At 42.0% G+C, this 15,532-nt stretch overlaps 1 protein-coding gene across 1 annotated transcript in view; it reads right to left on the reverse strand.

Annotated features, from left to right (window-relative positions):
- Nucleotides 1–15,532, reverse strand: part of LOC311141408 (protein phosphatase Slingshot homolog 1-like) — a 56,496-nt gene that overhangs the window by 26,296 nt on the left and 14,668 nt on the right. Inside the window, exon 3 of the mRNA XM_084176724.1 lies at nucleotides 3,571–3,671. Coding sequence (XP_084032850.1) covers nucleotides 3,571–3,671 — 101 coding nt within the window. The remainder of the gene's footprint in view (nucleotides 1–3,570; nucleotides 3,672–15,532) is intronic.

The raw sequence follows: 15,532 nt of genomic DNA on the forward strand, positions 1-15,532 counted from the left end.
TTTAATTACAGCTGTCGGCGCCATGCTGGCTCTGGGCATGTTCCCCTGCTTCATGGCTCATCCATAGGTAGACACCTCATAAAGACACGTTCAGACATACAGTACCAGTCAAAGGTTTGGACACACCTACTCATTCCAGGGTTTTTCTTTATTTTTTTACAACTATTTTCCACATTGTAGAATAATAGTGAAGACATCAAAACGATTAAACAAATCAAAATATATTTGATATTCTTCAAAGTAGCCACCCTTTGCCTTGATGACAGCTTTGCACACTCTTGGCATTCTCTCAACCAGCTTCATGAGGTAGTCACTTTCAAAGTTCTTGACATTTTCAGGATTGACTGACCTTCATGTCTTAAAGTAATGATGGACTGTCGTTTCGCTTTGCTTATTTGAGCTGTTCTTGCCATAACATGGACTTGGTCTATCTTCTGTATACCACCCCTACCTTGTCACAACACAACTGATTGGCTCAAACGCATTAAGAAGGAAAGAAATTCCACAAATTCACTTTTAACAAGGCACACCTGTTAACTGAAATGCATTCCAGGTGACTACCTCATGAAGCTGGTTGAGAGAATGCCAAGAGTGTGCAAAGCAGTCATCAAGGCAAAGGGTGGCTACTTTGAATATATTTTGATTTGTTTAACACTTATTTGGTTACTACATGATTCGATATGTGTTATTTCATAGTTTTGATGTGTTCACTATTATTCTACAATGTAGAAAATAGTCAAAGTAAAGAAAAACCCTTGAATGAGTACGTGTCCAAACTTTTGACTGGTACTGTATATTCATTTACATGTATTAGTAAGTTAGTACTTTACTCTGCAACTGTTCTGGGCCTTAACAGCCATGGGCTATAGGAGTTCTCCTCAGCTCAGCTCAGATGCTCAGTCTCACTACTGAGACAAATGCTAATCTCTGCATTTGGTTTGGTTGAGGCCCACTTCAGTTGACACTCGGGTATCTTTCTTTTTGTTTTGGAAGTTCTGCAAGTTCTTCACTGGGTGGTGTTTTCATGACATATCTCCTGCCACTGTTACAGCTTTGACAAAAGATAGTGGCCAGCCAAGATTGGGGTTACTCAGACAGAAGGGACTGCACAGTGTGGCCTCAGCTCATGGATCAGAAATCAGTCACCTCACAACCTGAGGGCACCGCTAAGTATTCTAACTACAAGGCGCAATGTTCACTGGCAGTGGGCTACAGGATAAACTTTACCCAGAGGCTAGGCTTAGGAGATTATCCATTCCTATTTGAAAACATTCTGTCCTACAGCAAACAACCTAAAAAAAAAAACTGGCCTATTCACTTTCCACAGGCAGTACTTTCTCTATAAGAAACACATGACTGCATCCTGCAGTAACTCCCTACCAACTGAATCACTCAATGTGGGCTAGCAGCCAATCCTGAATGTCCTCAAGTTCAGTCAACTCACTTGGTGACGCAAACGATTCCAAATTCCATTTTAATTCACTTAAACAAGGGAACCAAAAATGAGAAACTAATTGGAATCAAATGAACAAAATAATGGCTCACAGAGTAAAACTAGAACAGCAGTGGGAGAAAAAAAACTATCCTTGGTTCTCTGTGATATTGAGAGTGCATGTTAAGCTCTCCCCAAGCAGCTGCAGGATCTTGTTTTTAACCAATTAAAACCTCTGCCTTAGAATCATACCTGAAATATCATACTTTACATTATACCGGTGGCTAAACACTGGAACCTCTTTTGATGCATTCAGTATTATTATTATTCCAGTCTTTCCATTATCATTGTCTGAGTGGACACATTGTTTGCAGAGTGCACAACCTATGCTACACTTGTGAGAAATAAGTTTTGGTTTATTTCATTGTGTCATTGTCTTTTGTTAGGAGCGCTCCTGTCAATGTTGAGTAAGGACACGCACGCATAGAAGTAGGCCTATAGGCTACCTGGCCTGCGCGCAAATGTAGGCATTTAAATGTGCCCATTTGGGGATCTGATAGTATTTCTGATTGGCTTAACGCGCACCACCACTAATGACATGTGGAGCTTCTCAAAGTAATATTTTCTTCACCTAAAACCGCAAACAAACAAAGTCTGTTTTTACATCCATTGAGAATTACAATAGTTCCTCGATGTATTTGAAAAATCTTTCCAGCTCTCTCCCTTTTGATAACCACTTAGCGTGAAACTGAAAAATGTCATGCTGTGATCCAGTGGAAACGTCATAAAATAGGCCTACCTGATTCCTTCTTATCAGTGCTTGACTTGGACTGAAACTGGTACTATAGTTAGGTGCAGGAGCTCCACAATACGTTTGAGCTAATATTCTATAAGAGGAACAGGAGCTCAAGCAGTAGAACATTTGAGGTGCTCGTACTCAGCTCCAGTGAGCTCCTGTCCAAGTCAAGCACTGCTTCTTATCCCTTGCGCAAATAGCCTACAGCTGTGTCTGTCCTGAGCTCACTGGCGCAGGAAACACTGAGGCCCCAGAATACTTTATACAATGTTGCAATCGGCCGGACCCAAGTTAATAGTTGGTACAATGTTTCAGGTTCGTTGCAGACAGGCCATGTGTAGCCAATGTGATTTATAGGATGATTTATTTTTTTACCAGGATATTTTCTACCTGCAGGCTGCAATGTTTTTATTTGTTGGCTTTATGTAGGCTATTTTTACATAGTTGGCAATGGCAACAAAAGATTAACCACATGACAATGATTTTGAGATATGAAACGTTCTTATAAATTAAATGAAACTGTTTCATGAAAATGTAATATGAAAATCATAACTGGCACGCAGATCGGTAGAAATGGTAAGATAAATTGGCATTCAACATGAGAAAGGTTGCCGACTCCTCGTGTAGCCTATTACCGGCAACTTCAGGAGAGTAACGGCAGAATCTGCGAAAGCCAGCAGGAGCGGGAGGAGAATAGATGGGTCAGGTTAAGGTTAAGATCTCTGGCGCCCTCTTGAGACATTTGTCTTATTTCATCAAACCGTAAGCTTAAAGCATCAGATAAGCTCAATGCATATAGTTGATTTTATTCAAACACATATATATATATATATATGGAAAAATACATGTTTAAAAATGTTGACCAATCAATTAGTCGAAACAACAGATGACTTTCGGTCTATGAAGATGTATTTTGTCGGGGACAGCCCTACTGCCAAATGACAAACCCTCAGTGTCCTGTTTTGATTGATACGGAACAGAAGTAGGCCTACTACTGAACACAACCAGCAGCCACACATACTGTAGTCCTACTTAACCACTAATCTGCCTAAGCTACACACGACACGTCTGGAATATGCTAATAATCAGCCAGACACTGTCCACCTCAACTCGGGTGCACTCACTCATCTGGTGTGCTTTCCAGGCCAGCAGGTAGAGAGACTCATCAGACAAAGCAACAAATAGGCTAACCAAACAAAACAACAACAATTACAACACTGTCTCTAAGATGGACAGAGTAATGAAGTTAATTTGTCTCGAGTTTTGGGACCATTTACCAACTTTGCCTGGCAGCCCAAACTTCCATTGGGTCCTGTCCTTTGGTTGTATGGTAGGTACTCACCTGCATGTTTGTGGTGGGGATGTGCTTTCTGGTCCTGAGGACTGCTGCCCTGCTGCAGGAAGAGGGCGGCACCCTTCACCATGAAGAAGCTCTCGCTCAGGCTGCAAAAGCACAACAGATGAAGAGAGCAGTTAGAAACTCTGGATCAAGCAGCAATCTGGGCAGACTGAGCCACATGGTCACTCACAGTTCAGCACTGTGCAAACTGTTCCAGTTCTAATTTATAACAGAATCCTTACACCTTTTACAGCCCTATGTTACAGAGGGAGTGAAGATAAGGAGAGCAGGTAAGTCATACAGTGAGGGAAAAAAGTATTTGATCCCCTGCTGATTTTGTATGTTTGCCCACTGACAAAGACATGATCAGTCTATAATTTTAATGATAGGTTTATTTGAACATTGAGAGACAGAATAACAACAAAAAAATCCAGAAATACGCATGTCAAAAATTTTGTAAATTGATTTGCATTTTAATGAGGGAAATAAGTATTTGACCCCTCTGCAAAACATGACTTAGTACTTGGTGGCAAAACCCTTGTTCGCAATCACAGAGGTCAGACGTTTCTTGTAGTTGGCCACCAGGTTTGCACACATCTCAGGAGGAATTTTGTCCCACTCCTCTTTGCAGATCTTCTCCAAGTCATTAAGGTTTCGAGGCTGACGTTTGGCAACTCGAACCTTCAGCTCCCTCCACAGATTTTCTATGGGATTAAGGTCTGGAGACTGGCTAGGCCACTCCAGGACCTTAATGTGCTTATTCTTGAGCCACTCCTTTGTTGCCTTGGCTGTGTGTTTTGGGTCATTGTCATGCTGGAATACCCATCCACGACCCATTTTCAATGCCCTGGCTGAGGGAAGGAGGTTCTCACCCAAGATTTGACGGTACATGGCCCGTCCATCGTCCCTTTGATGCGGTGAAGTTGTCCTGTCCCCTTAGAAGAAAAACACCCCCAAAGCATAATGTTTCCACCTCCATGTTTGACGGTGGGGATGGTGTTCTTGGGGTCATAGGCAGCATTCCTCCTCCTCCAAACACGGCGAGTTGAGTTGATGCCAAAGAGCTCGATTTTGGTCTCATCTGACCACAACACTTTCACCCAGTTCTCCTCTGAATCATTCAGATGTTCATTGGCAAACTTCAGACGGGCCTATATATGTGCTTTCTTGAGCAGGGGGACCTTGCGGGCGCTGCAGGATTTCAGTCCTTCACGGCGTAGTGTGTTACCAATTGTTTTCTTGGTGACTATGGTCCCAGCTGCCTTGACATCATTGACAAGATCCTCCCGTGTAGTTCTGGGCTGATTCCTCACCGTTCTCATGATCATTGCAACTCCACGAGGTGAGATCTTGCATGGAGCCCCAGGCTGAGGGAGATTGACAGTTCTTTTGTGTTTCTTCCATTTGCAAATAATCGCACCAACTGTTGTCACCTTCTCACCAAGCTGCTTGGTGATGGTCTTGCAGCCCATTCCAGCCTTGTGTAGGTCTACAATCTTGTCCCTGACATCCTTGGAGAGCTCTTTGGTCTTGGCCATGGTGGAGAGTTTGGAATCTGATTGATTGATTGCTTCTGTGGACAGGTGTCTTTTATAAAGGTAACAAACTGAGATTAGGAGCACTCCCTTTAAGAGTGTGCTCCTAATCTCAGCTCGTTACCTGTATAAAAGACACCTGGGAGCCAGAAATATTTCTGATTGAGAGGGGGTCAAATACTTATTTCCCTCATTAAAATGCAAATTTATTTATAAAATTTTTGACATGCGTTTTTCTGGATTTTTTTGTTGTTATTCTGTCTCTCACTGTTCAATTAAACCTACCATTAACATTATAGACTGATAATTTCTTTGTCAGTGGGCAAATGTACAAAATCAGCAGGGGATCAAATACTGGGACCAGACAGTGTTTAATATAGGGCTTCAGGTCAGGAGGCCCAGACAGGCACTGAGATGAGGATACATCTTGGGTGTTGGCTGCCACTATTTCTGCCACTAAACCCAATAGGAAAGGTCCAGCAGTAAGCCAGGTTTGAGAGGGAGCTGGAGCCTCAACCTACAGCAGCTATGAATCAAGCTTTGATCATGAACGCTTATCTGTCCTTTTTCCCTTGCATGAGCTGCTGCATTCTGATGGGATCTGTCAGGTCTCTGCTGGCCCAGCTAAATGCAAAACATCTTGAATAATTAGCTGCAGTATTTTGTAACGCATTCCTCGGAGCTACACACAGCATTTATACGTCTCACCTGTCTAGGCTATATGGCAAACCTCTCATTGACTTCCTGAGCAATCTGCAGGTGACAATTAATATAGCATGGTGATGGTGAAAGACAAAGTAGGGCTGAAGCTGTTCTCCATGCTAGCTCCAATTAATCGCTTACACTGTGCTTTCAGAATGAGTCTCTCGCCAGGCTCATAAATCCACCTGACAGAAGGGCGGAACACATACCCAATGTACCCTGTTTGTGCAGTCTAGCAAACCAGCATGTCATTGGAAAGTACAGGTGTGATGAGAGACAGGAACAAAACCAACACCTAACAGGAAAACTAGACAACACCAAAGCCTATGTATTGTTAAATGTCTAAACCAGTATTTCAGGTGAGACAATAAATGCCATAGGTTGCGCTGATGACAAAAGTCTGGTTGAAAAGGGGGTTAGTCTAAACATTCTGGGGTCACATATTTAAGCCCTGTGAGGGTCAAGAACCATCCTTGAGTTAGCCCACCACCCCCTTCCTTCATTGTCTGTGCCTGACTGGACTTCCTGTGTCCAGGCCAGAGGAGGAAGAGGCCTGGCCCAAGCATACAATAACACTGAAATAACAGGCTCTGCTTTGTGCCGCAGTCACACTAAAATTCCTGCCCCCCGACCACAGAGACAGAGTTCCACAGTGACAGGCCCATGGGGGTGGCCGGCTGCTAATCACAAGAGCCTTTGTTTCACTTTGGCCTTGTGTTTCTCTCCTCCTTTCCCCTGTTTTTAAATGTATGGGGCTGTGTGGAGACTCCTGTCAGGGAATGATGAATATGAGGTAGAACTGCAGCTTGCTAAGTCTATAGGAGGAAATGGAGCACCTCCTTCAAACATCATGTCACTGTGTGTGCAGTTACAGTGTGGGAAAGCCACTAGAGATAATCCTCATCAAACACCTTTTCAAATTATACCTCCTTCATCTAGCTTACCACTTTGAGCTGCCTTCAGCATTCCCTGTGATATCTCGGCAGGATATCAATCTATTATAGAATTGTAAACATACAGTATTTCTCTCTTACTAGAAAAAAATGAAAGTTTCATTCTATTTTGTTGGAATCTACACATAGTACACGCAATGCTGTATGATCCATTGAAATATGCTGCATGCGTAAACCACAGTGAGAAACCAACCGGAGGATGTGTTGAACGTGAACCGTCCTCTCCTTTCCTGCCATGTAAATCACCAGCCCTCCACCATGATCCATACTAAGACAGTCTAATTAACTAGCTTCTGTTCTGCTCTACTCTGGTGTCTCCAGTCCTCCGGCACCCACCCTGCTATCAGCCTCTCCACTAACACCAGGGCTAAAAATATATCTGCTATCACGGCACACAAAGACAACAACTGAGAGGCATGCCAAATAGCCTCAATGATCCCTTATGATTATAGAGTAGGCCTACCTATTCTTCAGGGAGAGAAAAGAAGACAGGCTCTTCACTCTGAATGAGCAGAATTCATACAATCGCCAAGTGTATGACTACTTTTAGTATCAGGCTTGTTATGCGCATTAACTTGATCCCATGATTGCTCTACAGTTGATCTATGGAAGTTTCAAGCCAGTAGCTAGGCTATATAGACACGCCTCTGTGTGTATTTGGACAGTGAAGCAAATGTTTTACATTTGTCTCTATACTCCAGCATTTTGGATTTGAGATTAAATGTTTCATATGAGGCGACAGTACAGAATGTCACCTTTTATTTGATGGTATTTTCATACATATGTTTTACCATTTAGAAATTAAAACACTTTATATATCTAGTCCCCCCATTTGAAGTCATAAGTATTTGGACAAATGTATTCACTTTAAGGGTATTCAAGTAGTAAAAAGTGTAGTATTTGGTCCCATATTCCTTGCACGCAATGACTACATCAAGCTTCTGACTCTACAAACTCGTTGGATCCATTTGCAGTTTGTTTTGGGTTATGTTTTGCCCAATAGGAACTGGATGGTGAATAATGACTGGAGTAATTTTCTACATTAATCCTGATAATGTAATGGCATGATTAAAGAAAAATCATGAACACATCTTGAATAATGATGATTGAGAAAGTTACAGAGGCTACAAAAAAACATGCTAACCTCTCACCATTACAAAGAGGAGGTTAGCATGTTTTGGGGGGGTATGATCTTTGTCCCTCTTCAACCTTCACACTCATCATCATTCACAATTAATTCATGATTATCCATAATTACTGTAGAAGTGTTCAGAAAGATATTCTATTCTTACTTTGAATAAACGTGACTCAAATTACACAACACATTATTCACCATTCACTTCCTATTGGGCAAAACATAATCCGAAACACAACCAAAACAAGCTGCAAAAATATCCACATTTCACAAGCTTGATGTAGCAGTCATTGTGTCCAAATATATAGAGGGAAGTGTAACATTTAAGATGGACGGACAAGTTAGCAGGACAGATTGTGTAAGTACACAATAACATCCCAGTAGCCTTCCTAATGCATTTGTACACCACTGAGTTATCTGTCGTACACATCCATACATTCTACACAACTAAGAAGCACTGGGTGCACTCCTGTCTTAGAACCACACAGGCACACACTTAAATAATCTTATAGCATTTATATTCTTGTAGATCACACACTACATCTATGAGGGACCGGTTCAGAAATCCCCACCCACTCTACACAGAAGCACTCTGCTAAACTCACATGCAGCATATCTCACTCTGGGTCAGCACGGCGTTCTCAACAAAATAGGGCAGCATCTTCAGTACAGCCTCCTGAGGGGACTCCACCACCAGATGCATTCTGTTGACCGGCCAGAGAGAATTCTAGCCTCTCCCCTGTCTGCTCTGCAGCCCTCGTCTTTAGATCCAAGAAACAGAGTTGGAGTAAAGTAATGTAAAGAGAGAGATAGCTTCAGGGCCTGACCCAACCCCTGGGTTACAGACTGACAGTTACTTAGTCCGGTCTCATCTGTGAGATGTAGGTAGGCGGCTGCCTGCTGCTCTGTAGTGGCACTGAGTAGAGCAGTGAAGAAAAGCCAAGTCAGAGTGCTCCTGCCTAAGAAGACTTGCTGCTGCGCACTGTCTCCACCCGCAGCCTGAGGCAGAGGCTTGTGTTCTTCTGCCTCCCTCATTCTCTCTCACACGCTCACAAAATCAAACTCCCCTCTCTCTCTCCCTCACACAATCAAACCTCCTCATTTCTCACACATATTCAAACTCACAGACTCAAACGTACGCACAAATAAACGGGACACTGTTTAGCCAGAAGTGTTACGAATCCAGAGGATTTCAGATGTTGGACTACCTCTTTTCTCAGCATCAATTCTTCCCCGGGCATGAAATCCATCCTTATTTAATCAATTCAATTCTAAGAAGGCAACCAAACAATGTGTCTGTCCTAGTTCTCAGCAGCTGCAGAGCAACAGGTTTCCACTTCAGTGGGGGAAAATAAGGTCCTCATCCAGGATCTTATACCGCTGTCCAACAGAAACCTGCTCTCCAAGACCTCAGAGAATGGCTTTCTTTCTTCCCTTCTCTGGGACCAGCAAAGCTACTTGTTCAATTGCACACCAAAAAAAGATTTAAAGAAATTGGATTCTTTGCCAAAAATTCAGAATGGATGTCTTGATCTGCTTAGCTAGTAGGCTGCATGCCACCCAACAAGTCAACTGACTCCAAGGCAGCGCTGCCAGGGAGCTCCTCACGTGGACCAAGCATGGATGGGGAGGCTGACACACACAGCTCTGCCTAAATCCCATTAACCTCAGGGGTGGGACCTGCCCATCTCCCTCCTTTAAGACTGGCCACTGCCGCCTCTCACTCACTCCCATTCCCATCTGTCCCACACATTGTTATTGTTAGTCACTCCACACTTGTGTCATATATGAAGCGGGGTGGATATGGGGGTTAGGAAGGGAGAACTTTAGAAAGAGTTGAGGAGTATGTATTAGGCCTATGTTATGGTGAGGTAGACTCCTCTTTTCTCAAACACACACGCACTCAAGTCATTAAACTCATCTGAGAGGATTTGCTGGCATAGACAAAGGCAGGAGCTCTAGGACACAGCTAAAAACACCATCTCCTCGTCAACAGGAAGAGCTCTGTGATACCTAGCCAACAGGCTACTAGCTAGTAAACTGACCTCTAGCCGGAAAACTCCTTCAAAACTCCTGGAAAACTAATGTGATCGATTTAGTCAGGAATAGTGAAACGATTAGCCGAAGGTGGTGCTGAGGACAGCTTTGGTAGAGGGAGAACCCAGGCCTAAACCATGTGACTGGGCACCCAGCTAACAATTCTAAGGAGAGAGAACGTTTTTGTAACATTACCCATAATGTTCTCCTAATGTTTGAGTGTCCAGTTATCCATTAGTAAGGGGAACATTCTACCTATGTTAGTAAAAACCTTCTGAGAACTTTTTTTTGCATGTTTTGGTGTTACTTAGGAGAACATTCCCTTAATGTCAAACAGAAAGTGGTTACAATGTTCTCAGAATATACAACATTAATGTTCTAGATGTGTTTTATGGGACGCTTAAAGAACATTAATGTGTCCAGTTTTCTGAGAGTTAGGAGAATATTCCATCAACGTCACATCAAACATACACAGAACATGGTTGCCATGTTCTCAGAATATAAGATATTGACGTTCTAGACACGCTTCATGAGAACGTTGCTAAAACATTCCTGTGTCCATGTCTTTTATTTTTTCCTTTTTGAGGTCAACTGTTAAATCCACTTTAAATCAGTGTAGATGAAGGGGAGTAAACAGGTTAAAGAAGGATTTTTAAGCCTCAAGACAATTAAGACATGGATTGTGTATATGTGGTATTCAGCGGGTGAATGGGCAAGACAAAATATTTAAGTGCCTTTGAACATGGTATGGTAGTAGGTGCCAGGTCCACCGGTTTGAGTGTGTCAAGAACTGCAACATTGCTGGGTTTTTCACGCTCAACTGTTTCCCGTTGTGTGTCAGGAATGGTCCACCACCCAAAGGACATCCAGCCAACTTGACACAAGTGTGGGAAGCATTGTAGTCAACATGGGCCAGCATCCCTGTTGAACGCTTGACACCTTGTAGAGTCCATGCCCCGACAAATTGAGGCTGTTCTGAGGGCAAAAGGGGGTGCAACTCAATATTAGGAAGGTGTTCCTAATGATGTGTACACTCAGTGTATATTGCTAAGGAAGTGAGAGTAGGGCGACTCCCCTAGCGGATCTCGAACCCAGGCCACCAGCACCAATGACAAATGCCCTAACCACTGTCCCAATAAGGGATATCTTTACAGCATGTGCTTATTGAGCCATATAGTTAGGCCCTGTACAGAATAAACCATAAACCCTCCTCTGTAGATACTTTTGCAGATCTGAAACAACTTGATAGATGTAAGCAATATGGTGAATGCACTTTGAAGTAAATATCTGCTCTGTTAAAAGTACACTCAATAAATTGTTTTATTGATCATAATGATTCAGGAGTATCATTAAAACAGGTTAATATGCCCCACCAACATTAGACAACTATACAGAAAGCCCTTCAATTGCTGAAATAAATAAATAATATCAATGATGAGAATAGTCAGATTAACTGATACCTGACACGGACATGGTGGCGTAGTAGGAAGATCAGAGTACCGTGAACTAAGAGGTAGTGAGTTCAAATCCCAGGTGAGGACATGTTGAATAATAATTACTGTATAAATGAACATGCACAACGTAATCATGTATGTAAAATATGTAAGTTGAAAACACTATGTTAAAAGCACTGTGTGTAAGTATCCTTTGCCAACAGACAAAGAGCTATGACTGGATCAGTGGTTCACCAATCAGTGGCTCGGCAAGAAGACGTGATGTGTAATGAGTTTTTCTTTGGCCACAAATGTTCTTGCAACTTTCCCATAAAACGTGTCTAGAACATTAATATCTTATGTTCTGAGAACATGGCAACCATGTTCTGTGTATGTTTGGTTGGATGTTGATGGAATATTCTCCTAACCCACAAACAAAAAACTGGACACATGAATGTTCTTGCAACGTTCTCATTTAACGTGTCTAGAACATTAATATCTTGTGTTCTGAGAACATGGTAACCCCATTCTGGGTAAGTTCCATTTGACATTAAGAGAATGGTCTCTTGGAAACATTCCTTGCACATCATGGGAACATTCCTATGAAAACGTTAGTTAATGACCTAATGACGCTCTTAAGGGAACGTTCTCTAATGTTGTGGGAACATTTGTTGTTAGCTGGGCATTAATAGAATTACTACTGCAGCCAGATGGGCCTACGATACCTTGGACCGGTCTGAACTGCCAGTAATCTTCTCCTCTGAATCACCAGGTGTTTGCAAGGTGTTTACACTCTGAAGAGGACTCTCCACACAGAGAGGTTGCAGAAGGGGAGTCGCTACGTGCCAGGTTGGTTATTCATGGGTCCAGGGCTTGCTGCACACACCAGCACAATGGAAGAAAAGCCTCTTCTCAGGGCTGGCTAGCCGATGTTGGCGTTTTACCGCTGACACAACTGAAGGGGTAGGAGGGTAGGGGGGTATGGAGGGGGACAACCTCAACTACTCAGGTGTCAGTTGGAGGAGATGGATTGTAAGGAAAGGAAACAATGACATCAGCCTGCTCCCTATTAATAGGCAGCACACACACAAATGCCTCAAGTTCAGAATTCTGAGTATCTGTCCAACAACCACAGGGCCCCAGCCCACAATCCCAAAGTTCACAAACTAAATGCCTTGCTGAACAAATGCCTTCCTGACTTATTTGAATTGCATAAACCACTCTAGATAAGTGTATTTTCTAAGTAAGCAAACACAGCATGTTGCATCAAGTCAAGACCCGAATGAAATAACACTTGACAGATGGGAGTTCTCCTGTATGTGAGATAAAACTGTCTCTCTCCTGTTTGTGCAAGTGCAACGCTTCAGTAAATGTTCTCCCAGTGAAGACCCCACCTCTCAACCTCACACACACACACACACACTTGCTCTTGCCTGATTCTGCTACCCTGTTGGTATGTTTGGTGAAATCATTGGTTGGTACAGTGCCGTTGCCACCTGGATGATGTTACAGTGTTTATGTTGGCCCACTACACTAAGGCCTGGTCTTGTCATCCTTATCTAGTTCAGCAGGGTGGGAGCAGCGAGTGCTAACACACACTCACTCCATTGCAACACTGCAGTAGTAGTGCCCTACATCAATGGTTTTGATTCCCTAACTTTTTGTTATGACCAACCTAAACCCATTTCAAATATCTTGTACAATGCCTTCAGAAAGTATTCATACCCCTAGACCTACTCCACATTTTGTTGTGTTACAGCCTGAATTCGAAAATGGATTAAATATATGTTTCTCACCCATCTACACACAATGACTAAGTGAAAACATGTTTAGAAATGTTGGATCATTTATTGAAAATGAAATACAGAAATATCTCATTTACATAGGAATCACCTTTGGCAGCGATTACAGTTTTGAGTCTTTCTGGGTAAGTCTATAAGAGTTTTGCACACCAGGATTGTACAATATTTGCCCATTATTTTCAAAGTTCTTCAAGCTCTGTCAAATGAGCTGTTGATCATTGCTACAAAACCATTTTTAAGTCTTGCCATAGATTTTCAAGCAGATTTAAGTCAAAACTGTAATTTCCCCACTCAGGAACATTCACGGTCTTCTTGGTAAGCAACTCCAGTGTAGATTTGGCCTTGTGTTTTAGGTTATTGGCCTGCTGAAAGGTGAATTCATCTCCCAGTGTCTGGTGGAAAGCAGACTGAACCAGGTTTTCCTCTAGGATTTTGCCTGTGCTTAGCTCCATTCTGTTTATTTTTTATTCTGAAAGACTCCCCAGTCCTTAACAATTACAAGCATTACCATAACATATAGCCACCACTATGCTTGAAAATATGGAGAATGGTAATCAGTAATGTGTTGTATTGTATTTTCCCCAAACATAATACTTTGTACTCTGGACAAAAAGTTAATTGCTTTGCCACATTCTTTGCAGTATAACTTTAGTGCCTTGTTGTAAACAGGATGCATGTCTTTTAGGGGTGTAACGATCCATCTACTACATCGATGTATCGATTTATATTCCTATGATCCAACTACATCGATCTGTGCTCGGCGAGTTGGCCTTTTGGACAACATATATCAATCTAACATCGTTTTAAAATGTAATAAATCGATTGTATCGATACTAGGAAATAACCCATTGGATTTAAGCACGTCAGACTTTATATGGATGTTTTTTCTTAGCACTTTTAATGATAAAGGCTTTAAACATTACTCGATTCAGTCTGCCTATCCGTGACGTCATCGCCCCGCGCCAGCAGCAGCGCAAAGGCGCAAAGACAACAAAACATAGCATGGCGGACGACAGAGGAGAAGCCGACGAGCGAGAAATTATCAAGCCACCATTGCGGTCCTTACAAGAAACAGGAATCTAGGAAACTTCACCTGCACTGTCCAGTATCCAGGTATTTATTTCAGTCACACTGGTTGAATTTTTGGCTAAAAGGTTACTGAATCGATTTCAAGTCACTGAATCGTTTCGTATCGTATCGTTCTAAATGAACCAATATCGTCCTTAAATCGTATCGACAACCACGAATCGTGATACAAATCGAATCGTTGTTAAAACGAATCGTTACACCCCTAATGTCTTTGAATACTTTGATTCTGTACAGGATTCCTTCTTTTAACCTATACGGGACGGTTGAGCTAACGTGCGCTAATGTGATTAGCATGACTGTTGTAAGTAACAGCAAACTTTCCAGGACATAGACATGTCTTATATGGGCAGAAAGGTTAAATTCTTGTTAATCCAACTGCACTGTCCAATTTACAGTAGCTATTATAGTGAAACAATACCATGCTATTGTTTGAGGAGAGTGCACAACAACAAAAAACTTATCACAGCAACTGGTTTGATACATTCACCTCTGAAGGTAAATAATGTACTTACATTCAGTAATCTTGCTCTGATTTGTCATCCTGAGGGTCCCAGAGATAAAATGTAGCATAGCTTTGTTTGATAAAATAAATTTTTATATTCAAATGTAGGAACTGGGTTCTACAGTTTGAACCCTTGCTGTCTCTGGCTCCACACCGACCCCGCCCAGCCATCTAGATGTGTGAAAGTTAGCTTATACACTAACGATCCATCATGTATGACATTCCTGGGAGTGTGTAAACTTACATTTTATATTACCATATCATTTGTGTATGTTCTCTATAGTTATGTACTTGAAAATGTATCTATTGACCAATTCGGCACATTTGGGCAGACTTGATACAAAATAGTCCAGAATTGCAATGCTTCACTGGATCAATCTGAAACTTTGCACACACACTGCTGCCATCTAGTGGCCAAAATCTAAATTGTGCCTAAACTGCAATATTATATTGTGGCCTTTCTCTTGATGATGAAACAAAAAACAACAAAAAAACATGTTTTTTTGTTTGCATTATCTTTTACCAGATCTAATGCATTATATTCTCCTACATTAATTTCACATTTCCACAAACTTCAAATCCCTGAGCAGCTTCCTTCCTCTCCGGCAACTGAGTTAGGAAGGACGCCTGTATCTTTTTAGCGACTGGGTGTATTGATACACCATCCAAAGTGCAATAAATAACTTCACCATGCTCAAAGGGATATTCAACGTCTGCCTTTTTTTTTACCATCTACCAATAGGTGCCCTTCTTTGTGAGGCATTGGAAAACCTCCCT

Source organism: Coregonus lavaretus (genome assembly GCF_964263955.1).
Source record: "Coregonus lavaretus genome assembly, chromosome: 14".
NCBI lineage: Eukaryota > Metazoa > Chordata > Actinopteri > Salmoniformes > Salmonidae > Coregonus > Coregonus lavaretus.